The following is a 22,106-nucleotide window of genomic DNA, read 5'->3' as shown; positions in this document are numbered from 1 at the left end:
AAGAAGAAACCACGGAAACACATGGTCACCAGTTTTAGAAATGTGTTAATTTGAACCTAAGTAGATATCTGCAGTTTTGTTTTGCTATAATCACCAAACAGAAGCACCGGCGTTGAAACGTGTTGTTTAGTTATCACTGTAACTTCCTGTGTGTTTGCTAACGCGTAACAGGCGAGTGCAATTCATTTCCACCATGGTTCGAGCAAAAAGGTGAGTTTGGCTAAAGTTAGCTTCTGCACTTTTACCTGTTTTCAACCGGCTGTTAATGTTAAGGTTAAATGTAGCTTGTCAGAGTTCAGGGGTAACCTGTAGCTATTTGAGCTCTCAGACGTTCATAGCCCGGGTCCTGTATCGCTGTTTATCAGTTCTACAATAAGCAGAGAAAATCTGTGAGAAACAAAGCTGGAGTTCAATAATACAAGCATCCCCTGAAGGAGATTTAAACACGTCTGTCTCCTGTCCTTTACTGCTCAGGGGTAGACAGCCACAGAGACCTAAAAAGACAGAGCGATATGATGAAGATGATCCTGAAGCTTACAAGAACATGCCTGTCCCTGATAAGGTAAGAGGGCTCAAGAGAGGATTTCTGCCACTGCTGGCTCAGGGTATCTGCAGGTCTTAAAACGTCTGACACTGATTTTAGTTTCCTTTTTTTTTTATTTAAAAAACAAACAAAAGAACTAGCCTGTCATTTATGGACCTTAAATAATTTCTGCTTCTTATCCAGGTTGAATTTAATGATTATTTAATGACATTAGTAGGAATTCTTCTAAACAGCAGTAAAGTAGTGTCAAAATGTGTTATGAATGTCAATACATCAGTGATCATGATACATGTATTAATTAACATTGTATGGTATTAAAAGGTCTTACAAAGTTTTAAGTTTAACTTGGTGAACTCTGCAAATAATACCCGAACTACTGTGGTTTATAACACTGATAAAAGCCAATTACAGACTTGATTATACATACAATATCCTTCCAGTTGTACAGAGTTAAAGGCTCACAACAAAAATGTGTTAAAAATATGTCACAGAGTCGAAGGTTTCGTGTCATTACTACAGTGTTGCACACCAGAGGAGTTTCAACATACAACAATTGAGCCTTTTTTCAAAGGGGCTCAGATGTGTAGTGGCCCATAAAGAGAGAAATATGTTGTCATTATACACCCAACAGATGTGTTGTGTTGATTTTCACCCACAGAAAACCTTTAACATTAGTGCATACATGGCACATAAAAATACAACTGTGAATCAATCTAGAGTCAATATTTTTCCACAAGTAGTGCTCTCTTTTATGTTTTTCATAAGCATTTTTGAATCAGTGCATAAATAGAAATAATGTGACAGCAGGTGCTTGTATTAAATTAGAATGAAAGGTGAATAGTGGTGTGGTCTCCAAACCAAAAATAGAAAAACAGTTGTAATATGGACATGAAGCATGGTCAAAAATAACATTCAGAAAATTGTACAATTTTTCCATATTACTGTTACTCTCTTTCTGATAATCACGTCGCCTGACAGTATCAAATGTCACATTGTGATATTATACATTAAAGAATGATTTGATCGTCTCAGCTTCAGTGTGGTGGTCGTTATTGTCAACAGTGCCAACAGTCAGCTTTGAGCCTGTCTTCTCTCTTCCTTTCAGAAATCGTCACAGTACACAAAGGACAAAATCGATGAGTTTCATGACGAGAAGATTGCGGTGAGTTTGGCTCATTAGCAGTTCTGTGCCGACTGTACTGTGCTGTTTAAATGTTCTCACGTTTCTCTTTTGCTCTCCTTGCTGTAGAAACTTCTCGCCTGTGGCGTTCAAATGGAGAGTGATTCGGAGGAAGTGGACGATGAGGTGATGCACTTTTTAAATTTTTCAGTTGTTTTGATTTACCTTCAGAAAATTGACTTTGACTGGGAGCAAATTCAAGTTCATTTGAATTTCACAGGAGGAGGTGATGGCCCTGGACGATTCTGAGTCGGAGGAGGAAGGGGAGGAGGAAGAGGGTTCAGACATGGAGAGTGATCTAGAGGGGAAAAAAGATGAAGGTAAACGCAAAATCATCCATTTATATGTCCAGGATTTGGTTTACTATTTGATGGAACTAGCCTTATTTAACTGTTACGATGTTGTTTTTCCCAGATCTTCCTAATGAAATGGCATGGGGCAAGAAGAAGAAGATGTTCTACGACTCTGATTATGTGACCACTAGTAGGCATCTTTTATCTCCATCAAATTATTGAGGCAATTCATGATCATTTTATCATCTGTATGGTGGCTGATGTTTGCTTATGCAACATCGTGTCATTACAGAAGGGAAATCGCATGAAGAGTTGGAAGCTGAGGAACAAGAGGAAGAAGAAGAGGCTAAAAATATCCAAAAACGTTTGGCTGCAAATCTGAGCGAGGAAGATTACGATTTAAATTTTTTTCAGGTATTTTTTTATTTCCTTATTCTTATTTCTCATGTACACCTGCACTGAATTCCATGAATGATTATGATGACATGTTTTTGTTTGTTTGTTTGTTGTTTTTTGATATTCAGGAATTTGCTGTTGAGGAGAAGGCTGAAAAGAAAACTATAGAAAAAGAGGAAAGGATTGTGAAAGACCTGAAGCAGATGTCTCAGAAGGAAAAAATGAAACTTCTGAAGAAGGAATCACCAGAGCTGCTTGAACTTATTCAGGACTTCAAAGCAAAGGTGAAACACATATGCAACCAAATTATCAATCATGTGAAACAAGATGTCGTGAACTGAAAGATACTTGCTTAGCCACAAAAGACCAATGTAATTGATGTGAATTATTTTGGTGTCTGCTTCATGTGTGCAGCTTTCTGAACTGAAGGATGAGCTGCAGCCCCTCATGCAGATGGTCAAGGATGGAAAGATCCCACCAGGAAAGGTGGGTGCATTTAGCTTAATTTCTAAATGTGATTTTTTTTTTTTAAAGATTTACAGAAGTGTGTAAAGAATATCCTCTTATTGTTATTGAACAGACAACCAAAAGAGAGTCCTTTTTACTTCTATGATTGTTTTATTCTCTCTTGCTCACTGGAGTAAAAGGGCAAAGCAGACAATTTTCCCTCTGCTACTTCAGAGATCGTTTGTTTTAAGGCATTTCTGGAAATTTACTGTTGAGTTACTGCATTTACCAAGTCTGTACTGAATTTATATGGACTCTTCAGTCAGTCTTGGCTGCATGCCTGTGAGAGTTTATAAGTAAAGATAATTACATCATTTCTATATGGTACATCATATTTCTTGTTCCTTTCTCAAGTGGCAAACAGTGTAGAGCCTTAAAAAAAAAAAAAAGTAGATATAAATATTTCCATCGCTTAACCTGGGGCTGTATGAGCCACAACAACAGTAAGGTGTTACTCTTTTCTTTTCTTTTTTTTCCCCTCTGGAATTTTATGGCTGTTATATTTATTGATGATGCATTACAGTACATAAAGGAGAAATGTGGTGTTTGGTGCTGTGCTGGAGGCTTGAGGTGTAGATGTTTTTTGGGAGCACTAAGAAATATATTTTAGTTGTATAGCTATGGCATAAAATGTGTGAATTTGAGTACCTTTGTTCCTGTTTTCCAAAGGGTGCTGACTACCTCAAGACAAAACAGCAACTTTACCTCAAGTAAGTTCTACTTAAATTTTAACTGAAAATTGCGAATTCATGTCATTCTCCTTCATACTGACTAATCTTTGCTCCCCACTGCAGTTACTGCACAAACATCAGTTTCTACTTGGTGCTTAAAGCGAAACGAATCCCGGCTCATAACCACCCCGTGATTGAAAGACTACTCACCTACAGAAATGTAAGTCCACAAGTTGACAAACAGTGTTAGCAAATGTATTTTCACCCTATATGTCCAGCAGTCAAGAAAACTGCATGTAAACGCTTTTTGGTTTGGACAGTGGTAGCAATAATTATTTGGCTGGGACATCACAGTACCAGTATCATGGGACACATATCCTATCCTCATTAGTTACAACCGTCTGTCTTTTATTTTCTGCCTTCAGCTCATCAATGAACTGGGAGCAGTGGATGCTCGGCTTGCGCCAGAGTTTCGTAAGCTGCTGGCTGGTGAGGAAAAAGATACGACCACCGGCAGGCCAGCAGAGAGCAAGAAGACCAGGGTCTCCAGTAAGAAGGAAATGGTGAGTCTTCACAATGAGATGTTTTGGCGTTCCTACCTTCATAGACCTGAAGGACATGCAGAGTTTGAATCGGTTTCCGATGTTTAATATGTAACATAAACGCTAATGTTGGCTGCAGGATTCTGGAGAAAGTATGTCTGAGGTCGAGGAGGACTCAGACTCTGACCTGGACGAGGAAGCGGCCCTGCGCTTCTATAACGATGTGGAGGAGCGGTTGAAATTGAAGCGAAAGGGCAATAATCCAGAAGCTGGAGAGTAAGTATGGCTTGAGTTTGTAAATGACAGTCGGGTCCAAATTGACTGGGGGTCTGATTAATGGTGAATTTGTTGCAGGATGGCGTTGCATGAGGATGAGGCGGAAGAGCTGGATCCAGATGCAAAGAGAAGAATCACTTACCAGGTACTGAGTTACACCCGCTCACACACTTAAATATCAGTATTTTCCATTGACGATTCTCAGCCAGAACTTAAAAAGCTGTTCAATATTCATGATGAATAGAGGTGAATCCTCCCATTGGTCAGTCCAAGATATACTACTACTCCAAATCTTTAAGAGGGTAAAATGTATTCTTTGTTTTTTGATGACATGAGGGCGCCACCTGCTAGAGGGTCTAACTAGTATGTGACAATATACTCGGCTATGGAGTAGTAGAATGTGAAATAGTGGTTTCAAACAAAGAGCAGTTAATGTCTGCAATGTACTTAGAAGTTACAAGTTTATCAGAGGAAGCTTATAAGCCGTGTTCCCCTCACTGCTGCTGATGTGTCTTTGAGTAGTCCATTACTCACTGGGGTTTTCTACAGTTCAATGTCTGGTATTCACTTCATGTATTCCATGTCAGACTGTGTCAGCTCTGAACATTTATTTTAATAATGTGTCTCTACCAATTCCACAGATGGCCAAGAACAAGGGGCTCACACCAAAGAGGAAGAAAATTGACCGTAATCCCAGAGTCAAGAACAAGGAGAAGTTCAGACGGGCCAAAATCCGCAGAAAGGGACAGGTTTGTATTCCACACATTCACTTTTGAAGTGCATCATAATGCTGCTGGACTGCAGTCTCATCACTTTGAACTGAAAAGTATATCCTGATATGTCAAACACATTCTCAAGAACAATATTGAGACTTCTGTTTGTATTCACCAGGTCCGTGAAGTTCGTCGGGAGGAGACGAGATACAGCGGGGAGCTGTCCGGTATTCGTGCCGGTGTCAAGAAGAGCATCAAACTTAAGTAACCAAGAGAGAATCCAATTAATGCTGCATGTTGCCATGGGATTGAAAAAATACCAATGGACTATACTAGTAAATGTTTATTATAGGTGATTTATTGTAGTAAATCATACCACTGAATTATTCAGCTGTCAATCACTGTTGTAGAAAAGACATCAAAATGTCCTGGATTATTGTGCAGTGTGAATAAACATTTTATAACTGTCAATGCCCCTTTACAGAGACAGCATTATAACCTTAGAGCACATTTTAGGACAGGTAAAAAGGACAAGGGAAGGCATGGCGTGTTTATAGTTACACTTATTACTAAGGTTGTGCAACTGGACAACATGCTGAACATACAGTAACTTTGTCAGTAGAACAGGCAAGTATGAATTTAAGCCAAACTTAAGCTCAAGATCAGGGAAGAGTACAGACAACGTAAAGCTGTGTCACGGACTCAGATGTGCGTGCGGTGACTGTCAACCTGCTTGTTGAGTTATGAACTTGTTGTGTGCTGATGTCAGGTTGCTCACTATCCTCTCCTCTATCTCCACCTCATTTTTTACATCCTCCTCTGTGAGGATCAGCTCAGCCTGAGTTGAAGGGGTCACAACCACCACATAACCCCGTCTAGAGTCCAGTACATTGGCCACCACCACCTGGTGCCTGTAGGTGTCAAGAGCCCGTCGAGCCTTGTCCAGCAGTATGGCTGCATCGGTCTCCAGTTTAAAAGATATGACAAATGCCTGGGGTGCCCAGTCCTTCACCAGTGGAGACAGTATCTTTGGGACCATGTTCAAGCTGAGCTGAAAGAGAGAAAAATGTACAGTCTCATTATTAACAAGAGTCTACAGCCATGCTAGCAGCTATTTGATCTAAATGCTAACATGCCGATGCTAAGCTGGTGTGTTTACCATGATCACTATCTTAGATTTTCGTTACTATGCTAACATTTGCCACAGCTGATGCTGATGGGCATGTTAGTTTTGCAGGTATTCAGTCATAAACAAAAGTGTTCAATAAAAAACAGGACCTGATAATGATGTTAGATCTAAAGTTTACCAATCTCCAAAGTGATAATTCATTTTTTTTTTTTACAAAATCAATATAAAGTCTTGCGTGTACAGCAGCATTCCCACTCACTTGAAGAGGACCATTGGAAGACTGGATTTTGTGTTCAGGCATCTCAGATGCTGGGATATAGAAATCGGACACAGCTGCAGCCAGGTAAAACATGGCCTTGGATCCTAAGTGCAGAATAAACATTTGAAGACAAATTATAAATAATATGCCGGATAATAGCCATAACTTAAACCTGTAAATTGTTGTTATACTGTACCTATTGTACTGAGTGCCTGTGCTGCTGCTTTGAGAAGATGCAGATACTCTGACAGTGTGCTGAACTCAATGGGCAGGAGAAGTTTGCTGTCTCTCACTTCCTGGTATCTCTTCAGCACTTTGGTGATGTTCGGAAGCACCTGCTGGTTAACCACAACTTCACCAGAGTTATCAGATGCACCCTCTCCACATCTAAACTGCAAAGCATCCAGCACGTTGATGGTTGAGAACGTACGCGTGTAAGGGTAGAGGGAGCGATGCCTGTGCAGGAAGATGACGGCGTAGCCAGAGTCTAAGAAATACTCTGCTGAGCAGGCTCCTCGTCTGCCACTGCTGAAGTTGTCAAGGAAGCGAACAGTGCGTGACTCCAGGGGAACTTTAGTGCCTCCTGATGTAATGAGAACCACCCTGCGACCTACTGCCGCATGATGTGCGGCAAAAGCAGACATTTTCTCTTTTACCTCCTCGACATGGGAGGGAACAGCAAACTCTTCAGCTAACTTTCCATCAATGGAAGATATTCTGGGTTCGGCCATTACCTGATGAGAGACAGATGGGGGGCATTGTCAGGAGAAAGGATTCATGCAGCAGAGTAGTGATGGACACTGACAATCAGAATGTCTGACCTGTGGGTAAAGGGGAACATCACAGAATTTATATCTCATTAGTTTGGCCTGCCTGTTCAACCAGTTGTACAATGTCTTATGGGCCTGGAGTCTGGTGATATAATGGGAAGTCGGAAATCCAGTGTTTTGAACCATGAAACATTTAAGGCACTGAAAATCTGAATATCCCTGTCTCTACAGTTTGAACAGCAACTCCCACAAGTTCACAGCAGTGCATCACTAAATTGTCTATATGTCGGCTAATGTAACAAGAAATGGAGTAGAGATGCCAAAAGTAGATAAAATAAATAATTTAAAAAAAAGTGACACCATTATGGACTTTGTCCACTAGAGAGCACTACCAAGTTTATTTTTCAACTATATTTTTGCTGCGTATATGTTATAGTCAAAATCCTTTAAAAAGAAATTTATGAGGAGCCCTTCTCAAAACTATGTGCATGTATTATGAGTTTTATTTAAAAAAATATATTTCTGCCAATCTCTGTCAGCCTCAACAATCCAATAACAATAACTTTAAAAACTAATCTTACAATATACTGGTATACCTTACAACACATAAAACAGCTCTGCAATGAACCCTGCTTTCATGGAGGTAATGATATTAAAGTCCTCCTCCACTCAAAAATATGTTTTGAATATTTGACCTTCACTGTGCAAAAAATAGGTTTTAATGTTTCATGTTTGTCTGTGCTTATCTAAAATCTGAGTTAACATGTAACTGAGAGCATCTATAGACTGTATAAAAAGGTAATGTCATGTCTAGACTGGAACCAATCATGGTCCAGTGTGAGGATGAAACTTGAAGCCTGCATTGGACATACATTGAGAATGGTCTTTCAGTGATAGAAGAAACATCTTCCAGCAGTTAAACTTTTGAAATAAAGAGTATGTGCTTCTTCATAGATTGTGGATTTTTCAGTGAGGGAGGAGGCATAGATGTAATTTCAAGGTTAACTGGCTAACCAGGTAACTGAACTTTTTTCAAATTATTACTCAAAGCAGAGCATTTCCGTATATCTTCAAACATGTCTGGAGGGGATCTTTACATTTTCGTTGAAACTATATTATAGAGGTCTTGAGTCAACATCATGATGACTGTAGGAGCTGTGTTTCATTAGGGGATTGAAGTGCATTGCGTTTCACAGAGATATTCAGTATAACAACACAATTCAACAGCAGCATCATTAACTATAAAATGTTCAATCAATACTGTAAAGCACTTTAAACAAAAGCCCAATGTACACACACTTTAAAAATCACAGTTACTAGACTTTACAGTATCTTACTAATCCTTAAAACAACGTCGTGTTAATTTTCCTTTCTTTAAATTGTGCACAAACCTTAAAGTGAGTGTGTCAACTTCACAGGTGAACCTTGACCTTCACGTTTTGGAACAAAGAAGTTGGCAGCTGACCACGGCAGAAACAGACTCTTCAAACAAATTCGTCCAAGACAAAATAAGGTGTAACCGTTCAGATTTTATCTGAAATGGTTAGTTAACATGACAGGTGAGGAGAATGCAGCACAGGTTAGTCCTCTCTTGTGCAAAAAAATCCTACCACGTAACGTCAGCTGCTGTTGTGCTGCTGTCTGAAATATAATTTGCGACTGTGACAATACCCTGAATGAACTCTAAACCGACACTTGTTTTGTTACGATACTTAAATATAAAGTGCAAAATGCCCTACTTTATATTCCGAGGTTGAGCTCAGGCGGTTTCACAAACAACTTCTGCACTTCCTGGAGCCAATGAGCTGGATTCTTTGGTCTTTATAAACACAGGAGAAAACCGTCAGCGCCCCCCGTGGCCGTAAACAGTACTGTCGTTAACACATGTGAGTCAGGTTGAAGCAGCGGTGCGTCAGTTACTTATGAGGTGTCAGACTTTATGAAACCGCAAAGACCCAGAGGACAAGGGGAATTTCTCTCAAAGGGGATCTTTTGGTCTGGACTGTCCCACTGACTCAGTAAATGGTACGACAGAGAAACGACTTGCTTATCTTGACTTTTCTAACTCTTCTACTTTTTGTGAATTGTTTTAAAAAACGTTTGAATGGTATAAATTGAAAGCCCACGTGGCCCATTGGACCTGAGTACACGATTGGACGTCTAATTGCTGGTAAGTTTTTTTTTTTTTTTTTTTAAACACTTTCTTAAGGGAAAAAAATCAATTTATTTGAACCTCCGGTGTATCGAGATTCATATCTAAAATTGGAAGAAAAAAAAATTCAAAAGGCTACGACATGAATAGCTGAAATATGTAGTCTGTCTGTCTTTTCTATTTTTCTGAAACGCCATACAAAGTAAGAAAATAACCCATTCAGAATAATTATATATATATATATATATATATATAATTTATATAATTACAGGCCTTGTTGGTCGTCAAATTTCGTTTTGCATCCACAAACATTCACTTGGACATCCAAATTAATATGCTAAAAACACATTTTTCACAAAATTGACATCTTGCTGTTGGTTGATGGAAAAAAATGCTTTGCTGGATGTAATTTTTTTTATATAGTATAAAGGCATCAATAGGCCACATTAGGTTTTAAAACCCTGTAAGCAAGGTTTATTGAAAATGATGTGGTCTAAATAGCTTTTTGACACATTTTATAAACTTTTACCTGATAATCGTATAGGCAGGGTTGGTCATTATCGCTGTAAATGTTTTGATTGAAAGTGATAATTTTAGTCCTCACTGTCAGGGTGTATTAACGGCAGTTCCCATTAACAACCCACAAGAGGCGCTGTTGTACTGCTCAACAGACGATCACAACTCTTGGAGCTACTTTTTCTGATACATGTGATGATCGTGTAGTTTAATCTGATCAGTTTCCGCACATCATGTTAATGAGTATACTCAATGAGTTAAATAGATAAACGGAGATCTGTGTGCCAGTTCAAGAATCAGTCAGTTTGCAACAGATTGGAAAGGTTCATAAAACCCAAAAGTCAGAGGAAAAGTCAGAACTAGATTATCAAAAGTATATAAAAGATGTGTAGGCATTTCATATGGAACTTTTTTTTTTAACACCAGGCCCACTGTTTCCACTACAGACTGCTGACATTTTTCTGATTGTCTATATTATAGGCCTACACACTGAAGCTTGTGCCCTCTGAGTGGAGAGAAAGGACCTTCAGTTGTTAGTAAAACCATACCACAACAATAACGTATCTCAACACTTTAGTATAAGAATTCATAGGTAAACCCTCCCTGACAGTAATTTTTTAATGCTTCTATCATATCAATGTTGGCATAATACTAATAATAAAACTTAATAAAGGTAGTATAACTCAGACCATATAAAAACCTACAGTTATTCAGGAAGAAAGAAAAGAAAATCAAGACAAGGTCAACATGAACACAATATACTACTGAGAGCATGGAGGTCATATCCTTGTGTTGTAAATTTGAACTAGTGGTTTCACTAATTGTTTAATATCCTAAATCATTAACTAATTCTGGATCAGTTATCGTCCATTACTGAGAACCTCATGTACGTGTTTATCCACAAGCAGGGCACTTACCTCTTTTATTCACAAACCAGCAGCAACCCTAGACCAACATCTATTTATTAACAAACTTATTAACGTAAAATTGCAGACGTAAAGACTGATAAGAACGTGTGAAACCCACAGGTATTTATTATTATTATTATTATTATTATTATTATATACAGCCAGGGCTGTTTAACCTGCTGAGGGACCCTGCGGCAAAAATTTGCCCCTGGTAGCCCCCACTATACATTTAATACATTTAAGATGATTTCCATAAGCGCCCAGAGAACTACAAGCACTATAGAGCTGAAATGATTGGTCAATTAATCAGTTAGGTGGTCCACACAGAATTAATTGGTGATTTTGATGATTCATTAATTTAATTAATTAGTTGAATTGTTTTTTTAAAATATATAAGTAATTTATAATATATAAGTAAAGTATATAAGTACAGTGGAAATAATTGGTCGATTGACAGCAAATTAAATGGCAAAAATGCCAAATATTTGCAGCTTCTCAGATGTGAGGATTTGCCACTTTATTTATTTATTTCATTTTACTAATTTTAAGCTATTTTAATCATTTTGACACTTGAAATATTGTTGGACAAAACAAGCACTGCCAATGTGTCACTAACATTTCTCACAATTTTCAGAAGTTTTACAAACCAAACAATCAGTAAGGAACCTACAAAAGAGCAGATTAATCTGTTATGAAAATAATCATTAGTTGCAGTTCTATTCAAAATAGTTATTAAAAGAATTACCTCAACCAACAAAACAAACGGTAAAATCCTGCTTTGACAGTAATCCATAGTAATTAATATAGAATAATCAAATCATATGTGATGGTTTAAGTCACTGAGGCCAAGTATATTTTCCTGATTATTCCTGCACACTTTTACTTGGGCCTGAGTAACATTTCATTGTAGGACTTTTACTACGGTATACTTTAACACTGTGATATCAGTTCTCTTACTTAAGCAAAGGATCTGAATATTTCCTCCACTACTGCAAATACTTAATGAAAGGTGAGTTATGAGACAGTGGTACCCACGTGGAAAATCCTCCACTTTTTTCTGTCTTTATTCAGCGATGCTGACTCATCTTACTCTTTTAAAATTCTTTATTTTTTAGGGCCATATTTTACGTTAGAAGGCACTTTGAGTGATGATCAAGTTATGGATACGTTCATGTGTCGGTGCACCCACTGCTGATTCTACTGCGGGCTTGTGCGTTTGACCGCGCGCTAGTTTCTGTGGCGGCAGGGGTGGTGAGACAGAGAAAAAAAACCTTCATGTGCGTCGTCGTATGTGAAAGTAGTTCCGGGCACTTAACCAAATCGGGGGGAGAGGAGGAGAGAGTCCCGGATGTTGGCTCGGCAGCCGAGAGAAAGGCGAACGGGAGAAGGCGGAGAGAAGCTGAGGAGGGACGCCACAGCACCGCGGGCACACCGGCGAAGCTACGGCTACAGCTGCTCTTTGCACAGGACGATAACGTCAAGAGCGCAGGACACTCCTGGGGGGCTCCCGCTAGCTGAAGAAGAGGAGGTGGAAGGAAGGGGAGGGGGCAGTTACTCTGAAACTACCGTGAGGATTACAGAGAGCCACCGTCACAGCTGCTTTCACCCAGAGTAAGTGAGCTACACGGGCATGGAAGTTGAACTAAGGCCCACGAAATGGACGACTTTAACGGGGAAGTGAGCTGCACTGAAGTTCTGGGGATTGAGCCCGGTGAACAGGCCTTGACACAGCTTTCCGCTCGCTGAGGCGGGGCGTGCGGGGACACCTTTTTCCCAGAGAGCCAGTCAGTGTTGCCCCGTGGTCAGTGTTAGTACACCCCGGCCGTGTTGCTGTAACTCTCCAAGTTGACAGCTCTTGCGTTAGCCTGCTAGCACCGCCGTGCAACCGGTGACAACTGACTGGGCAACTTTGACAGCTAGCTAGCCAGTTTTGGTAGCCAGCTAACTTTAGCTGAGCACTCTCTCATGGGCCAGGACTAGGCGTGTGTGTGCGTTTTCCCCGCATTAAGGGGATATAATGACCTATCCCAGCCCTCCAACAGCTATCGTTAGCTAGCTGTTTGGTATGTGAGACGCTGTGTGTCCAGCATGAAATGTGTGTGTGTGTGCGCGCGCGTGTGTGTGCGTGTGTGTGTGTGTGTGTGTGTGTGTGTGTGTGTGTGTGTGTGTGTGTGTGTGTGTGTGTGTGTGAGCCCAGTGTCATTTGGCTTTCCTGCGTGCTCTGATGGTATTTGACTCACAGCTGTTGCAGCGTGTTTTCTTGTCTGTCAATCGTCTTTTTCTCAGGCGGCTAATAAATTCCTCTAGAAAATAATGATCCTTGTATGTAAAGCCAGTAGAGCTGTATGACAGGGCGCAGGTTTGTCATGTGGCTGGACAATCAACAAGTGCAAAGCATGTTTCAGGTGAATTTTATGCAACTGTGTTTTATTTCGGCGCTGTCTTTTGCCTGTGGTGATATACCCTTGTGGATCGCCCTGAGATGGCACAAACGGTGTTGCAGTTAAATATTTGGTCCTGTGTGCAAGACATCTCTCAGGGCATGCACCTCTTTGTTTTGATGTTTCACCATTTGGTGTGTGAGCAGAGACAGATTAGTTAATGCTACAACTTTAAACTAAACTGCCTTGGCATTTGCGTGCAGCTGTATACAAAACGGTGTCCTTGCTTTATCCTGACTGCCTTTATTAGAGGATGGATGACTGAACTCTTAATTTGCCTCACTGTCAACTTGTGCAAGTTTTATCAATGAGGCCACGGTGATATTTTAATGATTGGGGTGCAATGAGGTGCAAATTATTAGCTGATCATAATATATTCTCGTACTTAAGTTTATTTTGCCATAAAGTCTGCAGTAAAAGGTTGAATTTATGACTAAAACAAAACATTAACATTCCCCTAAACATCCCAACTGCGCCAGACCTTATGCTTCAACTAACGAAATGCCCATAGCGTTAGTCAGCACCCACAATCAAAGGTCAGACCTGGTTTGCTTCTTAATCACCCATCCTTTAAATAGCAAGCCTACAGGGAGCTGTCTGGATTGAAGCTATCTGTGCATGAAGCTGTCGAAGACACATGGTGTTTAAGTTTTGATCTTACTCCATCCAAGAAGACAGAGTTAGAATAGTCTTAACATATTGTCAAGAAATTGTGAGCATTTGTCCGTCTGTCTTATTCTGTGAATCATCCTGCTACTGCACTCTCTGTTGTTTCATGAAACGGTGCTAAAAAGGCTCCATGTGCAGTTTCTGCTCAGTGGCATTTTATTATAGTGTCCCTAGCTCGGTCTGAGATAGGTCTCAACTCCTGCACTACAGATACCTTGGATCTTGATGCCATTCATGGAATTCAGCTTTTTAGAAAGAGTGCTGTTTTACAAGTAGTAACGTCTGTCAATTGAAGCAACTGTGTGAAATACAGCAGGAATAATTGTCATAAACGGTTAAAGTGACATTTTGCTGTTGTTTGCTGGCTGGCTGTTGAAGAATAGACCTAGAGTGCAGCCGATGCGTGCTTTTTACAGATTGCATGCAGGAATATGAATCACAGCACACACACAATGTAAAATTTGTTCCTCTGAGCGCTACTGATACATCCATCAAACGCTGTTAGTTTATAAGCAATGTGTTCATGACTGAAGATGTTGCACAGGCTCAGACTAAAAGCTCTTTAATGTACGTTTTTGATTCATAAGTGTAGGCATTCTTAGTAATACGATGACTCTTTGTTATTTGCTCTTTCACCTCAAATCACATTGAGCAGAGTTACTGACTTCCTATTGATTCCTTTTTTTAAAACAACCTCAAGGTTTTGATGAATGGACTGAAAAGCTGTGAAGAAAGAATAGAGAAGATCCTGTGTAGTCTCAGTAACTGTTTAAAAGTGTGAATGGGAGGTGGGATACAGCTTCTTGTTAATGGTAGTTTTAGCCTGTAGTGGTCTTTTGAAAAGTCTATTGCCTAATGGTTTAAAAACAGGACACCTACTTCTCTTCCTGCATTGTGCGTGTGTGCCGGGTGCCGGTAGCACATTCATCCGTCATCTCTGTAGAAAAATTACTTTGTCATCATCCGTAGAAGACAAAGAATAGAGAATAACTACGTGTAAATAAATATTGACATTTCATCATTGTATCACAGATAATGTTCAGCTTGGGGGTGATAGTGTATAATTTAACAGATTAAATAGAATAATGACATGATGTGGAGCTAATTTGGATAGATGTCAAGGGTCAGTTAGCTAGTATAGTACAGTGAATTTAGAATGGGTTTCTACTTTTTGAATACCAGCACCTCATTTGGAATTCAGTATGTGGCCCTGTGCCTAGCCCCATCTCACTGAGAGGCTTTTTAATTTCTCCCCTTGTTGAAGTGATTATTCAAATGGCCATCCGTGAGATGCAGTTATCAGACTCCTGGTGGTAGTTGAGCCTGTGGCAACATGAATGCCCATCACAGACCCCCCCCTCACCACCCTGTGTAGTTGGACAGCACCCAACAGGTACCCTCTGTAACAACCCCTATTAGACCGCTACATCTTCCCCCTTAGGCTGTAAACCTATTGTGTTATGCGATTGGCAGATGGCAATTTATTCATGAGGATGGTTGCTATATTTTTCTGGCATGGTGTAGTGGTGATGCTGTTGGTCAAAGGCCTCCGTTTAGTATTTTTTTTACAATGACTTATTTTTGGTCTGAATCCAAAGTGGGCTTGTTTCAATTCCTCTCTGCTTGGCAATGTGTAGTTATTTTAGGTTGGAGTTTCTTTCTCTTCGCTTCATTGCCCGTTATCTTGTCCTTCAGTGGGATTTTTCACCTTGGGTGGGCAAAAAAAAAAAAAACAGGATCTTCCTTTTCTTTTTAACAGCTGTTTACTCTGTGTGGAGTCCAGGCTGTCCTCTAATGTGGCTCATGCCAAATGACTGGACAGTTTTATCAGAAATTTCTCCCCATTCTCTGCTTATATCCTGTGTGAAGTTTTGCTCTTATGGAGGCTGTGTTGGTGAGAAGGGACTGGCTCAGTCTTCATTAGCAACGCTGTGCATCACTAGAATGCAGATGAGCTATGAAGCCATTCATCTGCTGGAAATGCCTCCCTGATTCCAATTTGAATCTTGTTTGCAGTCACATTGTGTGAGCCCACTTCTCCATGTTAAAGAAGTCTCTTTATGTGAGAGATCAGAGGGGGATAATTGCACTTAAGTGAACCTCATTTAGTGCTGGCCAGAGCAATTACTGTAACTGCAGTTCTAGGCGTTTTTTGGGGCCTGGAGCAGCTGTCATTGAGTCTCTGTAGCTGAGATATCAAATGGTGAATAGAATGACATTGGCATAGCATCATGGGAATGGCAGATCCTTGGATGGATTTTAATTAGTTTTTGCAGGTTTTTGCTCAGCTCATTTTTTTTGTCATCCGGAGAAAAGCGTAATTAAAAATGACAATTAGAATTGCATTATTTTAGTAATGATTGAAAATATATTATTCTCAAGGTGCTGTAAGGTGAAAAAAGCGAGCACTGCTTCTTCAGGCAAAACCCCCTGGGCTTGAGGGAGATGTTTTATCATTAATGTTATTCAGGAGCCAAATTTTGAGTTTTGCTCAGCTGGGTGCTTTAATCTATTTTTGCTGTAAATTAATGAATTTTTAAAGAGCCCCTCGCTGGATACGGGTGGATGTGGGAATGCAGCACTGGTTCAGTTTTCAAACGAGCCTCTACTCCACCGTCACCCCCACCCCTTCACCACCACCCCTCCTCATGGGATGGAGAGAGCGAATTTACTGAAGCACTGCACTTTCATTTTTTATTCATCCAGCAATACACTGCCTAGTTCTCCTCATACCACCTCCTCCCAGTCTATTGAGTTGAATCTGTCAGTGAACTAGTCCTAGATGCTCCAATTCATGTCCTGGGTTGGAGTTGGATGTGGACATGAATCAGTGAGGGAAGCATGTGATGTTTAATTCAACTGGTTCGTTGCCTAATATTACCGGCACATTTGCTCAGATACATGTTTCATTTGAAAGTGTTTAGACATTTATTTCCCCAGTCTGACTAATCAGGGCCCATCTCTCTACAGGGGAACTACTGTAACTACCCTCACTAGAGCTTGCTGGGTAAGTTTAGAAAGTGTGGGGTGTGGAGTGGTGGAGGGGGTGTTGACCACTCCTGTAGTTCATGGCGGTTTCTGTGACTCATTCCAGCCTTCTGGTAGCAAAAAGACTAATAAATTTAGTTGTAAGTCTACTATAAATGTTTGGTTTGATCTTATCTTTGCTTTAAGTTCAAATCTCGGAACTGTATTAGGTACATGGGCAGAGGTGTTTATTTAAAAAATAGATTATGTGTTACGTGGTTGTAGTGCATTAAATGTGCAAACAGGATCAGGGCCTACAAATCAACTCCCTTAAAGGGGAGTTAATGTGGTGCTTAATGACGTGTAAAACAAAAGATTTTAGAGTAAATGCAGCGTACGTAGAAGCTGTGTCATTGGAGATTTTACTTATACGGGTGGTAATGAATAGCCAAGTCCTAAATGAATAAGATTGACTTGACTTTTTAGTGCCTTGAAGGATTTAATAATTCATCATATTGTATGCTTTGTCCTTGAGTTTTGATAGGCCCTCGGTATCAGTGTATTTTTCTTAAGCTTTTTTGTTCTTCACTCAGTAGAAGCAATTCTTATGCTTATATGATTCACACTCTAAGGAGACATTAGAGCTGTGTGCAGGCAAGAAGAGCTCGCTAAGCTGACACAGCTTAAGTAATAAGAACAGGTCTTTCATCATAGTATTTGGTATCTGGTTTAATCATTACAGTTGCTCCTGTGGAATACAAGATTGACTTCCGGGTAAAACGGCAGAATACCCACAGATAGTTTTAATATAGAAGAGACAGGGACTTCTGCCAGTTTTGTACCGGGAAAATATGAAACTAAAAACAGTAGGACCAACAACTGGCTAAATAATGCTGCTGTACCTGCATGTGCGCAACCACAGAGCTGTTATTTATGACAGATCATACAAATATGGACAGCTACTTCTGTACTAAAATGACAGTTCAGTAACACGGTATTCCCAGATGTTACCTTCAGCTCCCTTCTGCATGCAAGACATGACAATTTAGAAGTGATACCATGGCAGTGACAAGTGTAGTGTCTACTATAAACTAGTCTTGATTGAATATGGTAATCTCACTGCTCTGTGAGGCGGTGCTTGGTGCATGCATACAAGCTTGAGTAAACACTCCGTGTTGTGTGCAGGACACCAGAATTTAAGATTTAGCATTACCAAACCAGAGCCCTAAGTTAATCAACTTCTCTTAGACTTTAATTCCCTTGGTGAAGATAGTCAATGATGTTTGGTGGGGTTATTTCTTCTGTTAAAGACACTTGCTTGTTCACTGCACTGGTATTACTGTCTGTAAAGGAGGTGAGCATTGCAAGTCGCAATTATGTCAGCTCTCATAGGTTCATTTGCTTATTACTGTGTGCAATGTAGCAACAGTGAAGAATTTCTCACTGTTTGAATGACAGTCTGCAGACTCAGAGAGGAAAGTCAGAGAGGGTAAAGTTTAATTAAGTTCGCAGTCTTAAGCCTGCTTAACAGGGTTAAATAGTGGAGTTTTGAGGACGTGGTTTACTGCCACATCACTCAAGTTCATCCTCTGCTGACACTAAAACTGGTAGGAGACTGATCATTTATCATGAAATCACAAGACAGCCACATTTCAAGAGTCTCGTGTTGGCTGATCAGACTTGAAGGCTGTGTGTAGCTTCTGCATTTGTTTTGTGATTTCAGACAATGTTAATGTGGGCTAGTCCAGAAATAGCCCAACGTAGAAGTTGGAGACTGTGTGTGATGTGGTGTGTGAGGCTCATGATCTGTAAGGGAGAGTGCCAAGTTTTGCAGATGTGGTGTTGGTTGGGAAGGATCTGTGTTGTGGTGGATCTGTTAAACGCGATGATTTAACACTTTTTCATATGCTTTGCCTGCATGCTCAGCAGAATTGCACGTCAAAACCCCTCTCTGTTGTCGTCATTTGTTGCTTTTTTTTCTGCGTGAAACCTGATAGATTAGCCTTAGATGTAGTACTTGGAATCTCCATCTGTGATTCAGAAAACCCCTAACAGAAGCCAAGGATTCTCTCGGTGGAGTTGGAGGAAATGTTGATCTGTGTGGACCAGGAAACCCACACAAGTGATGACTCGCTCTTGCCCCGTCATTCCCACCCCATCCCTCCTTCTTGCTCTCACACGTAGTCTGTCTCTTGATTATTGTTTAATTTTGTATCCACACTTCTTTTTCTTTATCTCTCTCTGCGCCGTAGTCTCCTGTGCTCTTCACTTAGCAAACAACACGTCTGTAGAGAATTCAGAAGAATGCATCTTGTTACTCAGATGAGTCATGCTTCCTCTGGCCTGCATGCCTCTCCCTGAGGGTGGATGAATGAGAGGGCGGAGAGGTTAGCTGGGGGAGGGGCTCAATGACTGAGGCGACGTGGTCTGTGCCAGTTGCTCAATGTAATTAAGAAAGTATCGGTGTGTCGGTCATAGGGCCTGTGATGTGCACATCATCGCTGCCTCAAAATGTGGTTGTCCCTAGGTGGCTTTGTGACTGACAGCTTTGACCAGGCTGAGTCACCACCTTCAAAAAGTAACTGTTTGGAAATCTCAGGCCCATCTCTGACCCCTCAAGTCAACTACTTTGCCAAGGTGCTGTGGCCCTTGGAGGAAAGCCTTGGCCCTGGAGAGGAATGAGACTGCACCTGCAATCTGAGAAATCTGTGTCGGCCTTACCGAAGGAAATTTATATGGTAGGATAAAAAGATTGTAGAAGAGTTTGCAGTTACTAGGCTGAAATGTTCCTCAGGAGGCCTGACTACAATATGATTTTGTGTGTGTAAATTTATGATGCAGTAAAGTGTATAACACTGAAGTTTTCTGGTTTTAATTCCCTAAACTTCTGCATCCAATTTTGCTTAATATCACATTGTACAACAAAATGCACAGTTGTAAGTGAACTTGATTATCTTTATTATACTGATGAAAAAGTATCAGTAAACCATTAGGCCCCTCTCAACTCTAGCTCTGTCTCTCCCATACCTGTTCTTCTTGGTCCCCTGCCAAAATCTATGACTCACAGGAGACTGAGTGACCTACTTTTTAAGTCTTCCAGGAGTGCCAGAAGATCTTTTTTATTTGCAAGACAATACACTGGGTAAATATAAGTCAATTAAAATGCACTTAATGCACCCATTTTTGGATTTAAGCACCCAAAGGCTGTGTCAGCATGGCAGCCACCTCAGAGGATTCCCTTCATTATCACAAGGAAAGAAGATACATAGTAAACATTTGAGCTTTGATATCTCATTAGAAGCAAACTGAGTTTAAGGCCACACTGGCTCTCATCAAGCCAATTTAAAAACATAACTCATTTAAGTGCTCTCATAATCCTGAAATGTCTGTGTGCTTTTATATTACACATTCCCAGTTATTACAGGTTGTCAAAGATTATGGTTTCTACATGTAGACAAAGCATTTATCGGCATGAATCAGTGAAAGTCGCCTCAAATCCTAGTCAGTTTGTTTTAGTAATGATAGTTTTGGCTGTACTGTCAAGGTAAAGTTTGAACAGTTGCTCTTAAATATTATTTGGATTAGAATGGGAGATAGAAAGTTTGGGTTCATAAACAGTCTTCCAAAAAGCCTAGTTTTCAGTTTGCCTACTTCTGAAAAGAAAAACTTGATGGGATCAAAGGCCACAGGATCACTCACATTGATGGTTCGAACTGGTGTTTGATTGGAAAAAGATGCCGCTTTACAGCGGATGGAATTTTTGCTTTAATCGCTAATTGCCGTTTTTTGGTTGTGTTGTCTCTCATTGAAGCAGAAACAAGCTGTGCCATTGAATGCACTGTCTTGGCTGCTCTTTTCCCTTCTACAAGGCTTGGCTGCTTTGATATGTCAGTTTTGTTGTAGTCTGCCGCCTTCGTCTTGACATGATTGGCCCCGCTCGCTCCGACCTCCTGGAAACCCCCCGGCATGCCCGCCCCAGGGTGTGTGTTCAGTCATTTATTCAGCTTCCTCTAAAAGACTGCCATGCCTTCACTTCCCTTCTAGTTTCCCTCCTCTTATTAAGATGCAGAAGGCAGAGCAGTGTTTGGTCTGAAAGGCTTAGTGCTAGGGGGTGGAGAAGGTGGGGGGCTACTGGTGTGTACAGTGGGGGGTTAGGGAAGGACTGTGAGCATGGGGACTTAAATGACTTAATGTGCCCTGTACAGCCCAGCCACACTCCAGCTAAGTTCTGCAGGCAGCTCACAGTGCTCTGATTTCTGCCTTTTTGTGTGAGTCCAGTGAAAGAAAGTCAAAATGATGCTCTGACAAAAATGACTATAATTGGAGAGGAACAAATTATCAAGTCTTTGGTTAATGCTGATTGCTGCTTGGGTTTATGCCTGATAATCCCTGTTTAGTCATCCGAAATGTCTGCCTTTTTGAAACCTCTTTTTTTTTTTTATCTTGTCTCTGTTCTCCAATGAATTTTGTCATGTTTTTGCTTCTTTTTAAGCAGTCCCAGTGGTGAACCACTTTGACCATCACTCTGGCTTTTCCCTTTTTGTTTTATCAAGCATTTTGCTTGCAGTGAAATCCTCCTGGTGCATTTATACAATCTAAGCATGAAATTGTTCAGTCCAGTGGCACACCTACATCATCGCCTATATACTATATGCTCAGTCTTCTACAAAAAAACATGTCCTTTTATTTGCTGTGGCTTGCTAGAATATTGCTACTGGAGCATGAAGGTGGACCACAGATCACTGGTAGTACCGGTGCCAGTCAACTCTTTGTGTTACAGGCTCTAGCACAAAATCTGGGCACACCCACAAATTCACTATGGCAGCACACATTATTTACCACAGAATCACACATATGCTTTTCAGTCACTAGAAATGCAAACACATTTTTAACAGTCACATTTTTAAATGCATTTCAAGTAGAGGTCATACACAGTGCTCCATAATGAACACACAAAGTGCCATTAAGGGTCTCATTGTGTTTAACAAACAAAACTGATAATAATTTCACGTGACTTAACACAACGTCATATAATTTAGTTGCAAATAGCAGTGACTACTTTTGTACTTCTGGACTAGAATCATCTCAGCTCAATCTCTGTTTTTGGGCACAGTTTTATTTCAAGCTTTGGAGACACACTTTGTGAGGACACAAAGCCTAACGTCAGTAGGTT

At 40.4% G+C, this 22,106-nt stretch overlaps 3 protein-coding genes across 5 annotated transcripts in view; 2 read left to right on the top strand and 1 right to left on the bottom strand.

The window, feature by feature from the left end:
* Window positions 1–3: 3 nt before the first annotated feature.
* Window positions 4–5,593, top strand: utp3 (UTP3 small subunit processome component). The gene is made up of 16 exons (XM_056405267.1): window positions 4–210; window positions 475–562; window positions 1,650–1,706; window positions 1,794–1,850; window positions 1,945–2,044; window positions 2,139–2,207; window positions 2,310–2,431; window positions 2,542–2,697; window positions 2,828–2,899; window positions 3,590–3,630; window positions 3,715–3,811; window positions 4,017–4,154; window positions 4,273–4,409; window positions 4,488–4,554; window positions 5,051–5,158; window positions 5,301–5,593. Exons 1-16 carry the CDS (start codon window positions 194–196, stop codon window positions 5,388–5,390), a joined length of 1,416 nt encoding a protein of 471 aa, XP_056261242.1. The 5' UTR covers window positions 4–193; the 3' UTR covers window positions 5,391–5,593.
* On the bottom strand, window positions 5,451–9,089 carry ppcs (phosphopantothenoylcysteine synthetase). 3 transcript variants are annotated; one of them, XM_056405286.1, is made up of 4 exons: window positions 8,672–9,089; window positions 6,707–7,331; window positions 6,511–6,614; window positions 5,451–6,173 (listed from the first exon to the last, which is right to left on the bottom strand). In XM_056405286.1, exons 2-4 carry the CDS (start codon window positions 7,239–7,241, stop codon window positions 5,847–5,849), a joined length of 966 nt encoding a protein of 321 aa, XP_056261261.1. In that variant the 5' UTR covers window positions 7,242–7,331; window positions 8,672–9,089; the 3' UTR covers window positions 5,451–5,846. The 3 variants fall into 3 exon arrangements, with proteins under 3 accessions (XP_056261261.1, XP_056261253.1, XP_056261271.1); XM_056405278.1 differs by having other exon boundaries at window positions 6,707–7,244; window positions 8,672–9,088; XM_056405296.1 differs by having other exon boundaries at window positions 6,707–7,244; window positions 9,020–9,078.
* A 3,120-nt stretch (window positions 9,090–12,209) lies between these two features.
* foxj3 (forkhead box J3) overlaps window positions 12,210–22,106 on the top strand; it is a 74,340-nt gene continuing 64,443 nt past the window's right edge. The window contains exon 1 of the mRNA XM_056391012.1: window positions 12,210–12,467. The gene's annotated coding sequence lies outside the window, so the exon portion shown is untranslated. The remainder of the gene's footprint in view (window positions 12,468–22,106) is intronic.

Source organism: Seriola aureovittata, chromosome 2 (genome assembly GCF_021018895.1).
Source record: "Seriola aureovittata isolate HTS-2021-v1 ecotype China chromosome 2, ASM2101889v1, whole genome shotgun sequence".
In the NCBI taxonomy this organism is placed as follows: Eukaryota; Metazoa; Chordata; class Actinopteri; order Carangiformes; family Carangidae; genus Seriola; species Seriola aureovittata.
The sequence above is the reverse complement of the archived record's forward strand: the minus strand, read 5'-3'. Positions and strand labels throughout refer to the sequence as shown.